The 23,861-nt window shown below is 42.1% G+C and overlaps 1 protein-coding gene across 2 annotated transcripts; it reads right to left on the bottom strand.

Annotated features, from left to right (window-relative positions):
• Nucleotides 1-663: 663 nt before the first annotated feature.
• ctdspl2b (CTD (carboxy-terminal domain, RNA polymerase II, polypeptide A) small phosphatase like 2b) lies at nucleotides 664-23,753 on the bottom strand. 2 transcript variants are annotated; one of them, XM_061670506.1, is made up of 13 exons: nucleotides 23,517-23,753; nucleotides 21,025-21,215; nucleotides 14,942-15,059; nucleotides 14,690-14,839; nucleotides 14,304-14,546; nucleotides 14,099-14,195; nucleotides 6,651-6,762; nucleotides 6,463-6,549; nucleotides 6,173-6,235; nucleotides 6,008-6,087; nucleotides 5,747-5,873; nucleotides 3,266-3,361; nucleotides 664-3,166 (listed from the first exon to the last, which is right to left on the bottom strand). In XM_061670506.1, the coding sequence occupies exons 2-13, from the start codon at nucleotides 21,190-21,192 to the stop codon at nucleotides 3,101-3,103; spliced, it is 1,407 nt and encodes a 468-aa protein (XP_061526490.1). In that variant the 5' UTR covers nucleotides 21,193-21,215; nucleotides 23,517-23,753; the 3' UTR covers nucleotides 664-3,100. The 2 variants fall into 2 exon arrangements, with proteins under 2 accessions (XP_061526490.1, XP_061526489.1); XM_061670505.1 differs by having other exon boundaries at nucleotides 14,942-15,065; nucleotides 23,517-23,747.
• Between the last annotated feature and the right edge of the window lie 108 nt (nucleotides 23,754-23,861).

Below are 23,861 nucleotides of genomic sequence, written 5' to 3'. Positions count from 1 at the left end.
GGCTGAGGCGATGCACGTTCGTCAGCAAGTACATTGTCACTAGAATGCCGGGGGTGGTGCTGCTGTTTGATTCACTCTCCAAAAGTTAGAGATTCGGCTTCTGGGTGAAATTTCAGAATGAACACCGAGGAGGTCCATCCTTTCTGTGTCTCTTCGTATTTCTGTTGCATCCTGCCAATGACACTGTGACACTACAAGCTCAGCAGCCACCCCCTGAGAACAATTCTGTTTATAGCCTTACAATGGAAAGGATGATGAAGAGGACTGTTTAAATACAACCAATCAAACCATGAAAAGTATTGGCACATTAATGGACCAAATGCCTGTTGTGAAATATGCTGTTCGGGTCTTAAAGAACCAAAAGTTGTGGGGGGGGGGGGGGGGGGGGGGAATGACTGAAACGTACAACAGTTGAAGATTTGCATTCAAAAGCCTAGAGGTCAAACTGTTTACCAGTAAAGGTAATTGTGCATTTTACGTTCATCCTGAACAACATTCACCCAAAAGGCCAGTATTCTTCTCTTTTCATTAGTGAACATGTCTGTTATATCTATCTACCTCAATCTTTTTAAACTGCAACTAAATACACATTTCCTTAAATGAATTGTGAAGTTGCATATCTCAAGCATCAGTCAAGGGGAAACAAAAACAGGAGCAAGGAAGAAGTTTTCACTTTAAAACTTTGTTTCAGAATTCAGAAAGTCATTGTAACAGTATTTACACTTTACAATAGTACATAGCCTAGCGGCGAACAAAGATGTATTAAAACATTTTAAATACATCTTTTGCACAATTCATTCTTACAAGTATAACAGATACTGAGAGTTGCGAGGGTAAAAAATAAAATCAACACGATTACTCTTCAGAAAGACTACTTGGCAGAAAAAGTGCGTTGATTAAAACTTAACTCGGGACTTTTTCCACAAAACAAACTGTATCCTCTACATGCTAAGTTTAACAATTTGTGACATTGTGCTAAACTACAAATATTTATGAAAAGAAATCTGAAGTTAATCATGAATACATTTTAAAAGTAGATATGACATGCCTTTTTAAAATCAAAGATACAAAAGGTTTCCTTATTTTAAGGATTTTTAAAAAAGGCTGCATGTATTGTACCACACTTAGTGTACAATAAACTGGTAATGCACATAAAAAGGAGCTGGATGAAATGCATCAAATGCCTCTCACAGATCCTCCAGAAACCACTGTGACACATTCAAACAACTGTCACACAAACTGAAACTCTTAGTGAGGCTTGCATACTAGAAGTTGGCGCAAAAGAAAAAAAAAAAAAAAAAAACATGGGGATATCAGAGCACCATGGTGGGGTCTCAAGGTTCATCTTTATCTCCAACAGTTCAAACCTTCACTTGCCTCTGAATATTTGTTCTAAAGTATGAGGAAGAAACACCTGCGACTTCCACCCATGCACAATTTACATTCATCGCGTGGACGTGGACACTCAACAGTAAAAGTAAATCTCCTTGCGCCCTGGAACATTTGTAGGAGAAACACAAGCTCAATCTAATTCCTGGAGCGCTACAAACATGTGATGCAAAAGGCAAAAAGGGGCAGGTGCCTAACAGATGGTAACCATCTCTGATAATTTCCAGCCTTCAACAGCAGAGATTGTTTGGCCAAAACAAGCAGAGCAAGATTCATCTGGCAAATCTAACACACTGGACACAAATGAATGCAAGTACACAACCCATACTGCACATAACGTGCAGAAATTAATGGTGCTCTGCAGAACTCTGGGGTCTGATTGTCTTTTTCTATCTAACCACAAAGGGGGACAACACAAGAATGCTACAAGCAGAGAAAATCACATGGCACAGTATAAGCAACGCAGACCAAGAGCCATATTTGTGCCAATATATATATTTAAAAAAAAAAAGGGGAGGGAACGCTTTGATACAAACTTACAGCAAAATATTAACCAACCAGTTATCGGGAGACTATAGTAAGCGGTTGGGTCAACCCAACGCAGCTTGCCAAGTGTGTCAAGCACCTCTACCCTGCACAACTGTCCTGTCTCACTGGTGAAAATGTTCAGCAGAAACAGTGTCCATGTACTGTACAGGCATACAGGGTGGTCAGCGAGGCTGACAGAGAAAAGCATGTTGCTGGTGCCATATGTGGCTGGTTGAGGTTGTGACTGGATGTCAGGAGACACTGGCCGTGCTACATTGTCATTATGCTATTGATAGCCATCAAATTGCAGTTTACAACTGAAAGACTGGCTGTGATTGAGTCAGAAAACTAGTAAAAGACAATACTGATTGACAAATCAAATACTGTAATGTTGACACATATCACTTAAAACACAAATGCCCTCAAGCCTTACAGTATGTCAGATTTACATGTCTTATACCCATTCTAAAAAGAGCCTCAGTCCAAAGTGAGGTCAAGCCTTTGATTTATGTCTCTGAGAACATACTGTGCTGTTTTATTTGCCAACTTGACCGTTAATTTTTTTTTTTTAATACCGCTTTCAAAACACTTCAATGATAAAACACCTGGAAAAACTCATTTAAAACAAAAACAAAAATTGGTTTACCTAAACAAAAGGAACAATACAACCTTGATTCACCTACAGCGGAATGCATAAGATTGAAAAGGCTACAAAGTTTGCCAACCACTAAATTACCGAGTTTGTGTGAGTGGCAAAGAGTAAACACAAATGGAGATTGATTTACAAGCCAGTCTTTCCTGCGGAAACTGAAGTGTCAACAGCTTCAGCACCTGGGGTGGGTTTGGGTTCAACGCCTCAGGTTAGAGTTCTTAACAGGTGGTGTTTTAGAGCCACTAAGCAAGCACCAAAAACGCTGATTTAGTGTGGAGACAACAGCCCACTCCACAGCTGGAGAGTCCAACAAAAAGTGGACTTCTAAGTGTATCTTTACATGTGTACATATATAAAATTTCACCTAGTTATTTCAAAACAATTTTCTTCTGAACAGTATTTTTTTCCCCCAAAGCAACAGTGGGGTTTAAAAAACAAAAACAATTAAGCAATGGTAATGTTGTTTTAAGCGGCTTTTTACAAATATGGTTTTCAGTCCTTCCTTGCTAAACCCATCGGAGACAATGGAGTTCAGTCAGGAGGCAACATGTCATGAAGACGAAACCTCTCCCGAACATGCGGCCGCACATCCTCATCCTGTTGAAAAAGTAGCAACGTGAAAAAAGGCAGAATAGACTCACAAAAACTCAAATATAAGATTACTGGCAGATTAAACAACAATGCAAGACATCATACCATCTCAACCAGCTTCTCAAGGAAGGGCACCAACTTCAGCAGCTCATTGTCATTCCTGTCCATGAACCAGCTCTCGATGGGAATTCCATTGGACAACTGTGAGTGTAAAAATGGTTTAAAATAAAAATCTTCACTGTGCTTGTGCCATGTCATGTGTAATGCTGTGAGAAACTAATGGGAGCCCAAGGAATAGTTGTATATTGTGTAAAAGGTGGATAATCTAGTTAAAATCTGTCACAATGCATCTGATTTAGTCTGCCTGCCGTATGATGGCATAAGAATTGCAACTTGACAAAGAACACCACATCTGCAATCCTCTTAGTAGTGATGGAACAAACACTGGTGCGTCAGCACTGTGCCGAGCACAAGAGTAAAACCCCGTATTGGTAAGTGTATCGCTTTAAGAAAAAAAAAAAGTCATGTGACCGACACAGGAAGTGTGTCATTTGGATGTGCCGCGGCAAATTGTGTTTATAAGGACACAAACTGTCGACATGCGCATTTGTTGGATGGAGTTTTGCTGTTGGATTTTTGCTTGCTTTTTTTTTTTTTTTTTTTTTTTTACACCCTGTTCCACTGACTTCATGGATCGTTCCAAGAAGTTTTTCCCAGTCTGGAATAATTTTGATGCCAAATAAGGTCAATCTTTTTCTCCTTCGGGTATTGTTTACTGTTGTTTTTTTTAATTAAATATGTTTGTGCTTTTTTCTGGTAAGAGGTTTGAATTGTTTTCAGAAAAAAATACTTTTTATTTTATTGTAGATGACGTGTCGGCTCTGCTCCACAGAGCTATCCTACGTCAACAAGAGCACTTCAATGGCTGAGGCATTATTGAGCTCGGATGGCAATGAAGAATTGGCAGATACTCATGTGAGTACCCCAGGTATGTTGACATTCTCCCCCCCAAAAAAAATTCTAATTTTCAAAAATATTTTATTACACACAAAAGGCTTCGTGTGACTAATATTGTTTGTAAAAATTAGTCCTTTAATAAGCTTTTAACAAAATATTTCCTTTTGGCTTGCAGCCTTGCAGTTCCTAACAAGCAAACAATGGATGAGGCTGTGGTCAACATGATCAAAACTCGCACTTAAATTTCTATGCTCACCATCTTCATCTGTACCCAGGGGAACTGGTGTCTAAGAGGAGAAATCACCTTGGAGCAAAGGCACTTAAAAAAAAAAAAAAACTTTTGTTCTCAATAAAAATGCATAAATGAATAAATGTTTAGTCTTATTTTGTATGATTGAACACTTAAGTTAAAATTCCATAAGTTAAAAATTTTAACAGAATTTTATTAGACAAATTTGCTATATTTTACATACCAACTCATTTTAGCATTTACACAAACAAGGTTGTGTCGGTCCATTGTGGTAAAGAAGGCGCTAAGCCGAAAGGCGAAGCGCTCAATTTACCAGTCGATCCATGTTCCTACCCTCACCTATGGTCACGAGCTGTGGGTCGTGACCGAAAGAACAAGATCCCGGGCACAAGCGGCCGAAATTAGTTTCCTCCAATAGGGTGAGAAGCTCGATCATCCGGGAGGATCTCAGAGTAGAGCCGCTGCTCCTCCACATCGAGAGAAGCCAGATTAGGTGGCTGGGGCATCTGATTCGGATGCCTCCCGGACGCCTCCCTGATGAGGTGTTCCGGGCACCCAGGACACGCTCGTTCCGACCCAGGACACGCTGGAGAGACTACGTCTTTCAGCTGGCCTGGGAACGCCTCGGGATCCCCCCGGAAGAGCGAAGTCTGGGCGTCCCTGCTAAAGCTACTGCCCCCGCGACCCGACCTCGGATAAGTGGTAGAAAATGGATGGATGGAGGTTTTAAGCAAATTTTAAACTCTTCTCATAAACAACTCAGCAAACAAATTGAGTAAATGAAATTATACGATGAGATCATATTTGAAGTAAAGGACAAGCGATTACATATTTCACACGCTAATGTTGGGTTTGCAGCATGTAAGCATGTCTTCTTTTCATTTTGTTTACCTGCAATGATTTTAGAACTACTGCAGGGGTCACTATTGAGTGACCAACAGTGTCATTACAGTACCAACACAGTTTGTGTAGTGTGTCAATACACTCCGTGAGGTATCATCCCATCACTACCTCTTAGTTCTAAAGTCATGCTATTTCAAATCTGTGCAAAACAGGGGCAATTGGACCATCTTCTAACAGTTCCTTTTTGGATGATGTCAAACAAATGTAGTAATATTTGACAAAGTAAAATCATCACTTTGGGAACGCTGGATTTAGATCCAATTAAATGACTTCTGTGACTATCAAAACTAAATTAGTCACAGACAGGGGAATGCAGGGATGTGTCTGACAGCCAGGATGGAGACTTGGAGCCATTACTGCAGTTTGAGGGCGTTTATTGGACTCTTGCAATAAAACATACATTTTATGAAGATGTATTTGCAGTAATGGGACCGAGTATGATGTTAACAAGCCTAAAAATTTGTTTCTCTGGTCACCTGGTATGCAAAGGCTTGTGGTGAATTGTCAATGATGATGGTCTTTGACAGATCTCTGCCGAGAATGTTGAGATCCTTGATGTAGTTTCCTTGGACACAGACACAATGCTCCCGAAACAACCTGTGTCTACAGTTACAGTTAGGAATGAGGAAGAGGGATATTTACATGGTCAGACAATAAATAATTCCAAAAAAATGCAACCACACTGCCACACGCCAGCAATGGGACTACAATCATGAAAACGTATAGAAACAGCATACCTCACTAACTGCTTCTTAGGGTCTAAGATGTTGAGCAGTTTGTCCGCATACACCTTTTTAGAGGCTGTAAAAAGGATGATCTAGAAGAAGGCAGTGGGGGGGAACCAATGTATCAAATCCAATAAAGGTAGGACAACATAAGTGTAATAGCCAAGCTATATTTACCTCATAGATTTGAGACATGCGTTCCAAAAACTCCCTAAAAAAGGGTCTCAAGCGCACATATACCTGCAAATGACGAGAAATACTTCAAACCATCACGTGTGCAACATTGTGACAATTAACTACACAGTTAAGCTTGTAGGTGAGGATTAATCTCCCATGATATGCTTCCTTTGTATTTGGAGGCACAGTATACATATCTAGGTGAGTGACAAACAAAAGAAGCCTATCTGAAGAAATCTTTCCAAATGTGGATTCATCCCCCCCCACCCCCCAGAGGCCTGAATAGTTACCTGGTAAATGACATCCTGAAAGAGTACAGGGAAGGTAAGGGCTGCATCCTCCAGCTCATTTAAACTGCAGTGAACCAGTGTTTCATCCTTGAAGACATCAAATAAGAATAATAATAATAAAAAACTTTTAAAAAAACAACTACCTACATACATTGTTGAATAATCCTGTCTTGCATTTTGTAACTGACCAAATCAAGGACCAGAGAGAATTCAGGTGTGCTACGAGTCTTCAGTGGAAGAGCTGGTTTCCGAGTGAGCTGCTCTTCTGTTAATGGAGGGACATGCTTGATGAAGAAATACCTGACGAGAAAGACATGAAACATGTCACACACAAAAAACTAGTTCAAGTTCAACCACAACAAGAGCAGAAGAAATGATAAATGAATTTAGTCTCACTGATTGCCAAATAAAGGGAACTCTTGACACCTATGAAAACCTGCTCAAGTCAAATGGAAATCAAAGGGACTACAATAGTAAAAGGTGTCAAATAATTATGAAGTTAACATTTTTATTATTTGGTTTTCTCCGGGCTCTCCGGTTTCCTCCCACATCCCAAAAACATGCATGAATTGGAGACTCTAAATTGAGTGCGAATGGTTGTTTGTTCCTATGTGCCCTGCGATTGGCTGGCAACCAGTTCAGGGTGTACCCCGCCTCCTGCCCGATGACTGCTGGGATAGGCTCCAGCACCCCCGCGACCCTAGTGAGGAGAAGCGGCTCAGAAAATAAATGGATGGATGCATTAAGAGGCATTTACATTTTTTTACGTTTTACTTCCATCACCAGACATGCCAACACCAGGGGGATCCCTGGGCTCCCGCAGAGAATGTTTTTGATTTTAACATAAATTACCTAATCTAGAAGACTCTGAAGAGTAAAATAAGGCAAAATAAATTTCCTTCATGCAGAAAAACATCGCTCAAGTACATGTTGATGTACAAATTTAGGATTAAAATTAAATTTGCCTCATTGCTTATTGTATTGTGGCCCCCAGTTTGAGCTAGGCCCATCTTCAACTGCACCTGATGCCTGCTTCAAGCTGTGCCACATGAATAGCATTCTCCTCTTTAAGCACTCTCATTCTGGAAAAGAATTGACTACAATCAGTCTGTTTCCCTTCATTTTTCACGATTACCAACTTCAAAGGATAATCCCAAATGCATCATCCAGGAAAATATTAAATACAATATTTTTCTGTTTTTATTGGCCATTGCTAAATTTGAAGTTAGTTCATTCTGCCTTGTGATATAATCCCTAACATCGCTCTGTCGCTTAATACATTTAACTTTAACATCCGTAAACTAATGGGATAAATGTAGGCGTGTTTCCTAATTAATACAAGATGTACGAGCTGATCAACTCTTGTCGCCGAAGTTACATGTGCGTCGCTGTTCTACTGGCACCACAACCAGGGTCACGACCCACAGCACCTCAACGCAAAAATACAAGAGACCAGTGCAACAAATACGACACTGGCTGATCTGATGAGCAAACATTTTGCTTAAATGTAAGAGTAGCAAGAGAGGATGTCCGCTCCAGAGGTCGGTGGAGTAGCCAAATATTGTACTCAAGTAAGAATACCGTTACTTGACAACAATGTGACTCAAGTAGAAGTAATCCTCCAAAAAATTACTAGTAGAAAGTACAGTGAAATAATTACTTTAGTACTGAGCAAATAGTGAGTAACGTCTGATTTTTTAATCACAGCATCAACATCAAAAAAAATTTTGTTTTTAAATTACAAACTAAAATGCAAATTCTGATTGTGTGTGTGGACGTGTGTGTGTGCACAGTCAAAACATCTGCAATTTACTGCACTGTGTTTTCTCAAGTTATAAGTGAGCTGAACTATCAGCGCCAGACAAATACTACAATACATTCAAGCTGTTGTTTTTGTTCGTCGAAATGGAAACACGACGAGTTGCGCACCGTTGCCTTCATGGTAACGACGACCTTCACAACACAGGCCGGCACATAGGCACGACAATCAGCCGGGCTGGCTGACCAAGTTTTAATACCTACTAGGGGGTTAGGTGCCCTCCGGGCGCCCTCCCCTAGTTCCTGCGGAAAGCCAAATACTCCAAACCTCATGAATAGTTCACATGCAATAATATTGTACACATCAATTGCAAGATGGCGCCAACCAGTGTGGTCGCCTCCGTAACGCGCTCTCTAGTATTGTTTTTGTGTTTTTCGTTCGTCTTTGGAGACATTACACGACTCATTTACATAAGGGGAGACCTGCTAACCATCAAGGAAGCTGCGCCGGACTTTCTTTCACCAACTTTCGCAAATCCGCTCAGTTTTTTCCCCGGGTTACTCACCGGAGCAGCGTCCGCGGTCTTCGGCGCATGGAGGCGGAGGCGACGCCACAGAGGGAAGCGAGCCGGCATCCAGGTGAAACTCCGCAAGAGAGGATACAGATTGGCGTTCCCGTCGATCCACCTCGCGAATGTACGCTCCCTACCCAACAAAATGGACGAGCTTCATCTTCTGATAAAGACCAGTAAAGACTTCGGACGTTCCGCCGCCATGTGCTTTACGGAGACCTGGCTTTGTGACGCTGTACCCGATGGCGCCGTCATGCTTCCCGGCTTCCATCTTCACCGAGCAGACCGCAACATGGAATCATCGAGGAAAACAAAAGGCAGCTGGATATGCTTCTATATCAACGTAAAATGGTGTACGGACGTCACGGAGCTCAGCACACACTGCAGCCCGCATTTGGAGTCGCTGTTTTTGAACTGTAAGGCATTCTTCTCGCCGCGTGAGTTCGCATCATTCATTCTCGCAGGTGCCTATATTCCCAAGCTAACACGAACACTGCACTGCTAACGCTCGCCGAACAAGTCAACGAAATTGAAAAAAAAAAACACCCGGACTCACCCCTCATTATTCTCGGGACTTTAACAAAGTTAACTCAACCACTAACTACTTAAATACTAACAGCACATCGACTGTCCTACCAGGGAAAATAAAATTTTAGACCACTGCTATACTACGCTAAAAACCACACACCGTGCCAAACTTTGTGCACCACTGGGGTCGTCTGATCACTGCTTAATTCACTTAATACCGACGTACAGGCAAGAACTTAAATGCGAAGCCTACAGTGAAAACAGTGAAAAAGTGGACCAATGAAGCAAAGATGGAACTTCAGAGCTGTTTAGACTGCACAGACTGGAGTGTCTTTGAAAATTCAGCTGGCAGCCTGGATGATTATACAGACACTGTCACATCCTATATCAGTTTCTGTGAAGATGTGTGTGTACCAACAAAGTCATTTCGCACATTGAACAACAACAACAACTGACAAACTTAAGCAGCTTCGCCAAGCTAAGGAGGACGCATAACAAAGCGGGGACAAGGCCCTGTATAATCGAGCTAGAAACCAGCTGACTAAAGAAATTCAAATTGCAAAGAGGAACTATGCAGCAATATTGGAAAAACAGTATAGCGTTAACGACTCTAAATCAGTTTGGCATGCATTGCAATCGCTGACAAATTACAAGCGACGATCCCCCCAAACTGAGAATAGCACACAAGCCAACGACTTGTGTGCTATTTGAAAAGGACACTTTCACACCCTACACCACTATCAGACCACAGACGTCTGCGTTAACCATCCGCGACAGGATGTGAGACGCATCTTTAAACAACAAAAGATTAATAAAGCAGCAGGCCCAGACCATGTGTCCCCAACCTGCCTCAAAGTCTCCGCAGACCAGCTCGCTCCAGTCTTCACTCAGATCTTCAATAGAGCTCTGGAACAGTGCGAAGTACCATCCTGTTTCAAATGCTCCACCATCATTCCAGTCCCCAAGAAACCTGCAATCTCAGGTCTAAATGACTACAGGCCTGTCGCCTTGACATCTGTGGTCATGAAGTGCTTTGAACGTCTCGTGGTGGACCACCTCAAGAGCGTCACAGGCCCCCTGCAGTTTACCTATCGTGCAAACAGATCTGCGGATAATGCAGTCAACAAGGGACTGCACTTCATCCTAGAACACCTCGACAGTGCAGGGACCTACGCGAGGATCCTGTTCGTGGACTTCAGCTCAGCGTTCAACACCATCCCAGAACTCCTTTCCTCCAAGCTTCTCCAGCTCAGCGTCTCACCTGCCATCTGCCAGTAGATTTACAGCTTCCTGACGAGCAGGACACAGCAGGTGAGGCTGGGGGTGGCCACCTCATCCACACGCAGCATCAGCACTGGGGTGGCCCAAGGTTGTGTCCACTCTCCGCTGCTTTTCTCTCTCTCTACACGAACGACTGCACCTCAACGCACCCGGCTGTCAAACTCCTGAAATTTGCAGATTACACCGTCATCGGCCTCATAAAGGACAGTGACGAGTCTGCATATCAACAGGAAGTGGAGCGGTTGGAGCTGTGGTGCGGCAGACACAACCTGAAGCTGAACACGCTCAAGACTGTAGAGATGATCGTGGACTTCAGGAGGCATCCTTCGCCACAGCTACCCCTCACGCTGTCCAGCTGCCTTGTGTCAACCATTGAGACCTTCAGGTTCCTGGGAATTACAGTCTCTCAGGACCTGAAGTGGATGATCAACATCAACTCCGTCCTGAAAAAGGCCCAGCAGAGGATGTACCTCCCTGCGGCTTGTGAGAAAGTATGGCCTGCCACAGGAACTGCTGAGGCAGTTCTACACAGCTGTCATCGAATCAGTACTGTGTTCTTCCATCACAGTCTGGTTTGGTGCTGCTACAAAAAAGGACAAACTCCGACTGCAACGGACAATCAAAACTGCTGAAAGGATTGTCGGTACCCCCCCCTTGAGGATTTGCACGCTGCCAGAACTAAGACAAGAGCGTGCAAAATCCTCTCGGACCCTCAGCATCCCGTTCACCACCTCTTCCAGCTTCTTCCTTCAGGTGGGTGCTACCGATCAATGCAAACTAGCAGACATTCCAACAGCTTCTTCCCTCTTGCAATCGACTTCTTAAACACCTAACCTAAAATTCTATTACAACATGCTGGCAATTTTTTGTCATGCGTTTGTTGTCACATTTCTGTTGGGCCAATTATATATTGCTCGTGCACTCACTGTAGTCGTCTCACCACGCTGCACTATTTGCAGATCTGTTGTTGACCAATACTGGTCACTCATACCAGAGTAGGATCTGCCTCATTTGCACACTGACTGAGGAGTATCTGCAACATTTGCACAATCAACATTGTCCCAGACTATCGTACTACTCGCTTGAAGTCTCGCCGCCCTTTGCACAATGGTCATTGCACCTGACTGTTGTAATATTAGTCATTCGAACTGCTCTAAGTGCTAGAGGACTCTGCATCTTTTGCACAATTGTCCCTCCCAAAAACGTACTGGCATTACCAGATAACTAGCAACTCTTTATTGCTCAGTGACTGTTTTTGTCAATGTCTTTATGTTCTCTGTCAATTGACTGTCTTTTGTCATACTAGAGCGGCTCCAATTACCGGAGACAAATTCCTTGTGTTTTTTGGACATACTTGGCAAATAATGATTCTGATCAAACAGTTCAAGATTTTATTGCAATGCTTCGGGATAGACAATATTTTTTGTCATCTTATTCTCTGCCAGTATACACAAATCGTTAGATCTGCCAACCCTTGAGCAACCAACATAAAACTGACCATGGGAAAAACATCGGAGAACGCAAGTCCAATCCAGCAACTTTCAGACACTGACCTTGTGACTTCTTGATACTCATTGCAAAATAAATTGATATTGGAAACTGAAGCCTTCTGAATTGAACTGGTAAATCATTACAAAATCGTATTCGGGGTAGAAATGCTGTCTCACCTTTAGAAGCACCTGTGATTCAAACACGTTAGGCAACATCTATATACTTAAAGCTCAGACTTTGTGTGTCCATTTTTAGGGAACTTTCTGGAGTGGGAACGTTTCCTTGGACGTTTTTGAACGTTTTGCAATAAGCCTCTACTTAAAGCCTCTTTATACTCCCATGGTCGACAACGCCGCATTGCATCACGTGACCGACGAATTGGTCCGCGTGGCCCCCTCTGTGTCGTTTGACGCGCGCACGGCAAAAATTGTTTCTGCGCGTAGAATGCAGCAGAGATCATCTCTCGTTATAGGCTCGTTTTAGTCGCATCCTGTGAAATAATCAGCGTTCCTCCCGGTTCCACATAGCACCTACGGCGCCGCCTTCTTGATCGATTTTGCAGCAGAATTAAACGTGTCATCTAGGTCCATTTGTTCTAACAGACTCTGTTCCACGGTTGCCATTGTTGTTGCTTTGTTCCTTGTTATGAAAAGGAAAGTAAAAATAGCTACCGGAAATGGCCCAAAAAATACAGAGAAAACTCCACCCTGTGGCGTCCAAGCAAATACCAGCTGTAGCGACACCCCTGACTTGGAGGAGAACTGCAGCACGCTTTCAAAACATCGCGCGTGGGTTGCGCTCGAGTGTAAAGGTAATCTGCGTGCGGGATAGCCACAGTGACGTCAGCGCGGTCGCTGTCCGCGCGAGTATAAAGAAGCCTCTATATAGTATGTTTCTGCATGTTTTTACATGTCCTTGGTCGCATGTAATAGTAATAATTATGTGTCATATGTATTATTACTATACTTTGAGCTTTCAGTATATACATGGAAGACCAATAGAGGACGTTGCTTGAGGTCATGTGACTTTCTTGAGTCGTCTGATTGGTGAGCAAAGAGCGCCAATGCGGACGTCTAAGTCGTAGTCTTGCTCATGAAATAGTTGATAAATAAGCAATAATTGATAAAAGTAGCGACTGACATTTAGACCGGTGTAATGGAGTAAAAGTATTTACTTCTTAACAGCAGAAGCGGCGGAAGTGTTTTTTCTGGTCTCGTCAACTCCTGTGATTTATCCAAAGCCGGTCTCGAGCGTACAAGCGGAACCTCAGGCCGATGCGCCAGCATATTAGTCCGCCACGGAGTAATATTCACAATTAGATCTGTGTGTGGATGGTGGAATGGATCTAGCCGCCAGCGCTGGAGTAGTACGAAACAGTCTTTGATGACAGCGACCCCCCCAACAGAAAAAACTCAGTGGATCTGTACGATTCACGGAAATGGCCTATTTTGAGTTCAAAACGGCGAATTTCGCCGAAAAGCAACTGATTTGCATTCATGCATCACAAGTATTGGAAGGGTTCTTCGACATTTCCTTAACAGATAAGGGAATGGCCTCTTATGCTCGTGGCTTTGTTATCTCTAGTAAAGATTTGAATATTGAAGAAAATATAATATGTTCAAATATGTTGGAGTGTAGCGCATCTGTAAAAACGAGCCTGGAACACAGGAGTCATGGTTGGAATCCCACTGCAAAATAAAATAAATTGCAACTACCGTCAATGTGCCCTTGAGAAAGGCACTTAAACCCCCTACAGCACCTCAACTGACTTCTCTGCTTGCAAGCCTGCATGTTTGGTCTGGTTCTGTGTGGTGTGTAATGTAACATACAGCTGAGTGTAAACTGAATTGTCCTAGAGGGACTGAAAAATATATTAAAATGGTCCCTGAAACACTGCAGTCGTTTGCAGAAACTGAACCAACTTCAAACCCGATTTGTACTGACATTCTGGCCAGAGACCGCTGGAAGTCCATTAACAAATATTGACGACTAGAACTTTCACTCACGGGTCAAAGACTTCCCAGTCTTCTTCATAGGATGCTTCTGGTGGTACTGCAGTATGAGAAGGATTGATGTATGTCATATCTGGACTGGAGCCTGGAGCTGGAACAATAACAAAAGTCATAAATCATTTAATTTAATTGAAAGGAGATCTCAGCACACAAAAACAGCCACTGAATAATTATCAGATTTCTGTCTGTAAAGCTATACCAGTGAGGGGTGGAAGGTCTGCATCAGTCTCTCCCTGCTCTGCTATAGGGTATGCATTAGGGATGTGAGGAGGTCGCAGAGGCGGTAGCTGGGATACACTCGAGTAGAAGTTAGTGGTGGTACATAGTTCCTGTGTAAATGTGGCTGTGCTGGTGGGTGTTTCTACAGTTTGTTCAATTTCCAGCTGTTTGACTATTTCCTCAGCCGCCAATGCCGGGTCTGGAGAGTCCGATCCAGACGAGGCTGTGCAGATGAAGGAAAAGCATTTTAATGACTTCTGTATTCTGGGACAAAGAAAATAGTTTTCATTTGAGTTCTGATCTACAATCATCCATGAATTGATTTCAACAACAATTTGAATGATGGCTGTGACCATAAAGGCCTACCATTTTTAGTTGGTGAGAAGAAGTTAAAAACAGGAGAGAAGATGGTCCCAAGAAGAGTTGTCCTAGGAGGGCTTGTGGGCACCTCAGCAGCTGTTGTCTCCCCCAGACTCCCATTGGGCTTTTCCTTACTCCTGTTATGATTGGTTGCCACTGCAGAGCAATATGATTCAGACATCATTTAACAAAGTACAAGAGTACTAGTAGTTGTAGTAAAAACACATTTTAAGTATAACTTTTTTTTGTTCCACTCACATCCATTGACGGAGCCTTTTCTGCCAACCCTATGGGCAGGGTTGCTGTCTGGAGTTGAGGTGATCAGGTTGTTGTCCACATCACAGTGAAGACGCGCCTTCTTGGCTGGGCTTTCCTGCTGCACCTTAACACATTAAGAAAGTCAGGTGGACAGAGCTACCAACCTAGAAAATTCACAATTTGTCCAAATTTGTCAATTTCCATATTTTCAGAATTTTGTCGAACATTTTCGTGCAATAGTCAATCATAATCATTAATAAATTATGCAAACACCAAAGGCATGAAAGAGGTGACAAAAAACATTGTGTGTGGGGGGGGGGGTGATCCCCCATTCCCCTGCAGAGAATTGTTTTGAACATAACTTAAGAAAACTGATGACTACAATAAGGCAAAATAAAATTTTCTTCACAGAGAAAAACATTTATTTACACCGCTCATGTTGATGTACAAATTTAAGATTATAAGCTTTTTGGTTTTGGCCTCCAACTTGAGCCAGGCTCATCTCCACCTGCACCTGATGCCTGCTTCAAGCTGTGCTCCATGAATAGCATCCTCCTCTATATGCACTCTCATTCTGGAAAATAATTGACTAAAATCATTGTCTGTTTTACTTATTTTGTCACTATTTCTAACTTCAGAGGTTAATCCCATATGCATCTAGGCACGTTTCCTAATTAATATGAAATGTACTAGCGGATCAACTCGTCGCCGATGTTACGCGTGCTTCGTGGTTCCGCTGGGACCACAACCAGGGCCAAGACCCGCAGCACCTCAACGCGAAAATACAAAAGACCACTGCAACAAATATGACACGAGCTGATCTGAGGAGCAAAAATGTTGCTTAAACGTAAGAGAAGCAACAGAGGATGTCTGCTCCAGAGGTGGGTAGAGTAGCCAAATATAGTACTTTTATTTGACAATGTAATAATGTGAGTAAAAAGTAGTCCTCCAAAAAATTACTTGAGTAAATAATGTTTTTAAATTTTTTTAACCACTGCTTGAACATTTAAAAAAATAAATAAATAAAAAAACAAAAAAAATAATAATTTTAAAAAAAATGTATATTCCCGTATTTTCACGACCATAAGGCGCACTTAAAAGTCTTAAATTTTCCCCAAAATGGACGGGGCACCTTATAATGCGGCTCGCCTTGTGTGCACAGAGTTCCAACATCTATAAATGTTGTGTGATGAGCGCTCTGCTTGACTGGGAGCATTTCCTGCCGACACACTGCTTATACAGAGGAAAAGCGGACGTGGCTGAGGACAGCCTGCGGACATAAAGGGGGAAGGGTGCGCGTGAAGGAGGACGCTAAAGCCATGCCACCAGTAGGTATATAGCGCCGGGGTGTGCATTGTGCAAAATAACATCGGTTTGGCTAAGAACCCCTGAAAACGGCACCTATGAAGAGACACGCTTACGGAGCACAGTTTAAGCTGTCAGTTACGTGGAGGGACATGGGAATCGAGCAGCCGCGAGAGAATTCAAGATAAACGAGTACATGGTTCGCAAGTGGAGGAAGCAGGAAAACGAGCTTCGCCAAGTCAAGAAGACGAAGCAGAGTTTCCGCGGAAACAAGGCGAGGTGGCCTGAGTTGGAAGGCCAACTCGAGCAATGGATTAATGAGCAAAGAACAGCCGGGAGAAGCGTCTCTACAGTCACCATTCGACTGAGGGCAATGACGCTTGCAGAAGAAATAAAAATCTAACATTTTCAAGGAGGTCCGTCTTGGTGCTTTTGTTTTATGAAACGGCGGCATTTATCCATCCGGGCAAGGACGACCATGGCGCAGCAACTTCCGGCGGATTACAAGGAAAAGCTGGCCATCTTCCGCTCCGACTGCAGTAAAAAGATTGCCGAAAAACAAATCCAGCCCAACCACATCACCAACATGGGCGAGGTGCCGCTCACTTTCGACATCACAGTGAACCACACTGTTGAGAAGAAGGGAACCAGCACGGTAGCGATACGCACAATAGGGCACGAGAAGTCGGCTTTTACTGTTGTGCTTGGTTGCCATGGTAATGGACAGAAACTGCCACCTATGGTGATTTTTAAGAGGAAGACGCTGCCGAAAGAAAAGTTTCCAGCCGAAGTCATCGTTAAGGCCAATCAAAAGGGCTGGATGGACGAGGAGAAAATGAGAGTGGCTGAGTGAGGTGTACGTAAAGACACCAGATGGTTTTTTCCACGTCACCGTCCCTGTTGATCTGTGACTCCATTACGCGTCCATCTCACAGCCAGTGTGAAAAAACAAGTGCAGCCAATGAACTCAGAGCTTGCCATCATTCCTGGAGGCTTGACTAAGGAACTCCAACTGCTGGACATCGGTGTAAACAGGGCGTTTAAAGTAAAGTTGCGAGTGGCGAGGGAGTGATGGATGACAGATGGCGAACACAGCTTTACTAAGACTGGGAGGCAACGCCAGGCGAGTTACGCCACCATATGGGAATGGATTGCGGATGCTTGGGCTAAGGTATCTGCTTAGACTGTTGTCCAAGCTTTCGTGAAAGCCGGCATCATTGCTGAACAGCCCCCCGGCAACGAGACTGACTGACAATGACGAGAGGGAACCCGGCGCGTTTGTTGGGGAACTTGGCCAGCTGGTCATTTCGGATACTGAAGATGAGGACTGTGATGGATTTGTGGATGAGGATTGACAAAAAAATAACGAGTACATTGTTAAATACTTCAATAAAGTACAACCGAACTCAGTTTTGCTCCCGCTGCCTTTTTAAAACATTGTTTTAGTGTGCATGCATGCTACCGTATGTTTTACGCTAGCATATGTTTTACCATGCCTGCACCCAATAATACGGTGCGCCTTATGTAGGTGTTAAATACAGAAATAGACCCCGTAACTGAGACTGCGCCTTTTAATACGGTGCGCCCTATGGTCGTGAAAATACGCTACTTGGAAACAGAAAACATCAAATGCATTAGGGGCGCACGATAACAGTTTTTTCCACGGATAACATAACATGTCGCTTCTCCAAACGGATACCGGATATACATATATATTTTTAATGGTTTATATCAGAAGTCATCAACAATCTCAAGGCCGAGGATCCCCAAACCGATGGAAAGCTGGAGCTGGGACCCCCTACTTATGTACAATGTATATAATTGTATTATATATTCAACTCATCCTATATTACGTTGCCTTTTTATTGTCAGAAAAACAAGTACCATGAGACTGAGATGAAATGTCATGTATAAATGTATTTCATTATTCTGTAATCAACAACATTCATATAATACAGGTTAGAATATTTTATTTTGAAATGCCATGTATAAATTGGGCTTTACATGATCATGATTTATGGGGCCGATCACCGATCAGTTGAATTTAAAAAAAATAAAATAAAAAAAAAATAAAAAAAATAAAAAACGATAACCGATCAACGACCCGATCAGAAGATGGAGGAATACATCTATTTAAATGACCTGCTCATTTACTGTATATACTTGTGTACTTAATTACTCCAAAAATTATATTTACAATAAATGTATCTTTGTTCCTCTATGCCAGTGAGGCATAGTGACAGACAGAACAAATGAATGGTATTCTATTAGATGGCAGGAAGTAAATACAGTAATTAAAGTATCCACTTTTTGTGACATTTGTTTGTTGGTGTGCCATGAGATTTTTCAATTGTAAACTATGTTCCTTGACTCCATAAAGGTTGGAAATCACTGCTCCAGTCAGAGCGTGCATACTTATCAGTCAGGTCAAACCAACATTACATGACAGAAATAATGGGTGCTAACTTACTGTAATTAAATTACTTTATTTTTAATTAGAATGACTTCACCCACACCGAAACTTTAGAACATGATTTGACAGAATGGCGGCATGTTTACGTACAACCGTTCGTGCTACCACTCACTTGCTGGGCTACATATCATTTTTGTTGCCTGCTTGCGAGCCATATAGTATTAAAAGTACGGGAACATACCTCAAGCAAGCCTTAAACGAACGTCCTCTCCTGTCCTGAGCACCAGTGACCACCAACACACGTTTTTTCCCCATTTTGTCCTCATAATATAGTCGGCACGATTCACTCTTGTTGCCGTCGCCACGGTAATGAGTGTATCCGGTCACATTTGAGTTGACAAGTTGCAGTAGTCGGACATAGTGCAAGCCTGAAAGAGCAAATTTGTCTTGTCGTCTGATCCGGGCATTACGTGTTGTCTGTGCCACACCGCAGATGTTTTTTTTGCGGTTGTCATCTTTTTTTTTTTTTTTTTTTTTTTTTTTTAAATAACTATTGGCTGTCAGATATTTACAGGACTACGCCAAAACACACGCGACACGGCTAAAAATAAACTAGCTTTTGGATTCAAATATACTGTGCACGATGGCGATGCGGAGTAAACGTATTTTGCGGAGCCGATCGATGACGTCATTGACTGGATCGGCAAATTATGACAAAGTCGATCAGCCGATCATCATAAAATGCTAATTATCGGCCGATACCAACAAGGCCGATAAAAATCGGTGTAAAGTCTAGTATAAATGTACTTCGCTATTGTGTAATCAATAACATTCATGTAATATACAGGTTAAAATGTTTAATTTTAAACAACAGAATAACTGGCGATCGTTAATGTGCATTTAAAGACATTTGTGGTTGGGCGAAAAGTCCAGGGGGCTGGAGCTGAGCAATAAGCCGCCCGAACAAAGAAAGGATGTTATGTTGCTCCATTTGTACATCTAATTTTTTGTCTGATAAGCAAACGCTGGAGAGGAAGCTGGATAGGGGCGGCGCTCTATAGGGATTAGCTTAGTTGTTAGTCGAACCAGGCTACAGCATTTCTGCGTCTGATAAAGCTGCCTCCGCTTGCTTCTCTGTTGGCTTAGGCTTCTACAAGAGTCCGCTGCTTCGGGTCTTGTCAACGAACAAAGTCACTGGATGAACGCAATTTCAGCAAGTTTTGGCGATCATATGCTAATTTGATTTGGAAACTGGACCACAAAAATTGGTCAATGCAAACATTTCTGCCTCGAGGCAAAAAAAAATAAAAAAGCACATTTGCGCGGTCAAGAACCAATTTGTGCTGCCCGGAACCATTTGGCCACTGTTCATGTTTGCCGCACGGACATTTGTTGCAGATGGACGCACTGCTGGGCCTGTGAAAAACATTGCTATTATCAGTGGAGCGTCGGTAAGTGATTTTTAAGACACTATTAGATGTTTCATGTACACATTACATGTATTTATAATTGAGCTGAATGGTAAAGTATTTTTATTTATTTATTTTTAAACTAAAATGGTAATCGTGCCAATGCTAATTGTGAATGTTAACCGTTTACCAAAGGCTAATTTTGTTGTCTTAAATTCTGTACAGTTTGTACCATACACTCAGTATCAACATATGCGGTTTAAGGACAGAGGTCCAGCCCTCATAAATGAGAATGAATGAATTCATGTTAGTCGTAAAAGTATTTTTTGGGGGGTGGGTTCTCAAGCACTCGACGTAATATCTATAGGATAATGATTCTAAAAAGATTTGATCGTGACAACCCTATTCCCAATAGTTAATGCATCCCTGAAACGCATCACAAATAAGTGTATTTTCAATAACAAATATTCTCCATCTGAACCAGATCCATTTGTTTTCTTCCATTAAGTTCATTATTTTACAGTTAAGAATTTGTGCATCCTAATGTAATAGATAAACTCATTGCACACAGTGAAGCTCTGAAACTACTGTCGAGCACAGCTCACAAATTAAAAACCACTTTGACTCAACATAGATACATGAATAATTGGGGGAAACTCTACAAAGCCAATGTGGTGCCATCTTGTAACATAAGCATGGACGGACGGACCATCTTAAATATACTGCTTGCTTTGTGCTGCTGCAATCTGGCATGGGTTTCAAGAGAAACATTACACTCTACCGAGTCAGCATGCCTTTGACTCGTGCCAATGATGAAAACCATGCTTCATAGAGTTTTACAAAGAAATACAATCATGCCACAATGTTAAAACTAAATATAACATTGAAAGGAGAGGACTAACTTGGGCTACTTGAAGGCTCTTACACTTATCATCAAGAACATATATCCTATTCACCTTAACAGTATTTCCTCTGATGAACTTTTTGATTGTTGACAACAAGCCCCTCCCACCACTGGTAGGAGTGTCCTCTTCTACTTCTGAATGCCTTCTCTTGGTCCGAGATGGGCGCGTGGCCAGACTGGGGATCGGCTGCTGAGACGCCTTTCGCATTCTCAGCCTCATCGTTGTAGCAGTCACATGTAAAGCTGTTTCAGAAATAAGATGACCTCATAAGTCAAACAGGAAATGTGAACATAAGAGTGGGAATTAGCAAAACTATAAAACTGTAGAGAGACTTGCTGCTTTAGCTGTTGTATATTTTTTTATGCTGTGTACTATGGGGCTCTTCAGTGTACTCTTTTTTTTAAAAATATGCCGCGAAACAGAGGGCGGCCAAACTGTGTTTCAATGTTTCTATTACATTTTAAAAAATTAAAAAATAAATAAAATAAAATTAAAAAAAATGGCATAGGCAAACAGTAACTTTTAAGTTAGACCAACTCTTCTTAGACTTAAAATAACCAAGAATAGGAGGGCGTATCTGTGTGTACTTTTGTAGGTCTGCTTCAGCTTACTCCAAACATCTGGATGTATTCAACATCCCATTTCACTTACATCACAGCAGCCGCAGCTGGCTTAGCTTTCAGTGGTACACTAAAAACAAATCACATTACAGGTTTCACTGTACACATTCATGATGATTTTGTACGGATTGGAACATTATTTTAATTTAAACAGTGCTGTACATTGAATTTGTGATTTCAGTCTTATCTGGGAAATAGACACTTCTTGCTCACTATAACAGAGGCTCAAATTTCTTAGGCTCGTGAACATGAAAAACTTGTGACGGCGAACACAAATTGTAAGAAAAGCCCAGCCTCTTGCTTGCATAACAGCTGCAGATTGAAAATGTGTCTGGACATATCCAAAGGAAGTAGACCTAGCAATTCATAGAGAACAAATACTAAACGGTTAAAAAAATATATATATATTTAAAGAAATTCATCTACCATATCAACTTTTCATTTACATAAATGGCAAAAGCTGACTCCCAACTGTGATTATTAGGATTCTGTCTATCCCTATGATTGACATTCCCATTATGTAAAGGTTTTTACCTACACGTTCCAATGCATAAACTTTATAAAGTAATTAGATATGAACTACTTGTCACAACGATAGTTATTCTTCAATACGTTGTATCTTTTATGTGCAGAAGCTGTTTAGTGGGCTGCTTTTGCAAAATCAAGTACATCTACCATTGCTCGATATAATGAGTAAATAATATGTATGGCTGCAGCCATCACCAATCTCGGCGATTCTGACGCGCAAGGATCATCATGCACATAGCTGTTGCTGGGGGCAAGCAAGCGAGCGGGAAATAGGAAAATGCATGCTTCAAACAGAGCTGGCTAGTTAGCCATGGTAACACCGACAGAGACGTTAAGGTCGTCTTAAATATACTCGACTTAGGCATGATACAGCTCTAGCGTGTATCTAACAATTCCAAAAATAAAAATAAAAATAAAAAAAACCGCAGACAAACCACCGAATCCCCACCATCGTCCTTTTTCATTTCAATTTCGATTGTCCAGCGAACCTCAGCGACTTGACAAACTACAGTCCAGCAAATCAGGTACATTTAGCATCAAAAGCACTAATTAGATTACGCACGTCCGCGTTCTTCAGAGCAACATCCTACTCCTGTCATGCGGAGACAAACTTATTCAGTATACATATTGGACGAGGTCATGACTAAAGGAAAACCCAAGGCTAATGTTAACCAGCTATAAGCGCTAGCAAGCCAATGCGGCATCGCGAGCTCATCTAACACATACTTGGATATTAAAACATGCTTCAGCCAGTGACAACCTTTTTTCATTTTATTTACAAGTGTGACAATTGCGGTTGAGGCTGTCAAACACCTAAACCCGTTGCTCCTGGCGACACCAGCTTTTTTTTTTTTTTAATCATCTCTAAACGCTACTGTTGCGTGTTTCAATAATGCAAACGACTGCATGGTCTTTTAATTAACGATGGAATAAGATAGTGTTATTGTAGTGACCGAAAAACATGAATGGTAAATATGCCTGTTAGCTGGCTAATAAACCAGCGAAGTTCAGCCGCGGAATGCATCTGCTCGCTCTCTCCACAAGTTATGAAACATAACTGCAGGTCGTGACAACTATTCGCCTTTTCCACAACAACGTATTTACGTTATGTAAATGTCTAACTATATGTACATTTGTGTGTAAACGTTTGGAATTTTATCACGGTAGCCAGAAAAGAGCCGTATCCATCGAAGGCCGTCGTTAGCTTCCAGAAGCTATGGTACTTAGCTTAGCACAACTAGCATAGAACCAGGTTGGCTTCCTTGGGAGGGGGGGGGATGCTTCAGGCTAGCAGATGTGCACAGGCAGGAAGGGAAAATACTGAAGCTTGTCGTCAGGCAACATCACATTCGACACAAGGCAAACGTGGGCAATATGCCGAGAACGGCTACTTACTTGACGGTGATCCGCGGTTGTTCCTAATAAGCGCTCACGACCCGAGAGTCATCACAACAGAGCCAGCGCTTGTATTCGACATCTTATCTCCTCAATGGCCGTCTCCGAAATGACACACCGTTGTTAACGAGCGCCATTTCCCGCCTCTGCTCAGGCTCTGCGAGGTAAATACCCGTATGGACACAGACACGCCCCCTTACCTCTCAGACACCAGCTGCCAGTCGGCAGTGCAGCCAGGCAAGAGAGTCCTTGCATTATCATTGCCTATACAGTAGCTACTCTATTTTTACTCAATACAAAAGCAACACTATAAAGAGCAACAATTCCAAGATTAGATCGTTCCAT

Source organism: Phycodurus eques, chromosome 2 (genome assembly GCF_024500275.1).
Source record: "Phycodurus eques isolate BA_2022a chromosome 2, UOR_Pequ_1.1, whole genome shotgun sequence".
Classification (NCBI taxonomy): domain Eukaryota; kingdom Metazoa; phylum Chordata; class Actinopteri; order Syngnathiformes; family Syngnathidae; genus Phycodurus; species Phycodurus eques.
Note: the sequence above shows the minus strand (reverse complement) of the source record. Positions and strands in the feature narration are given on the sequence as shown.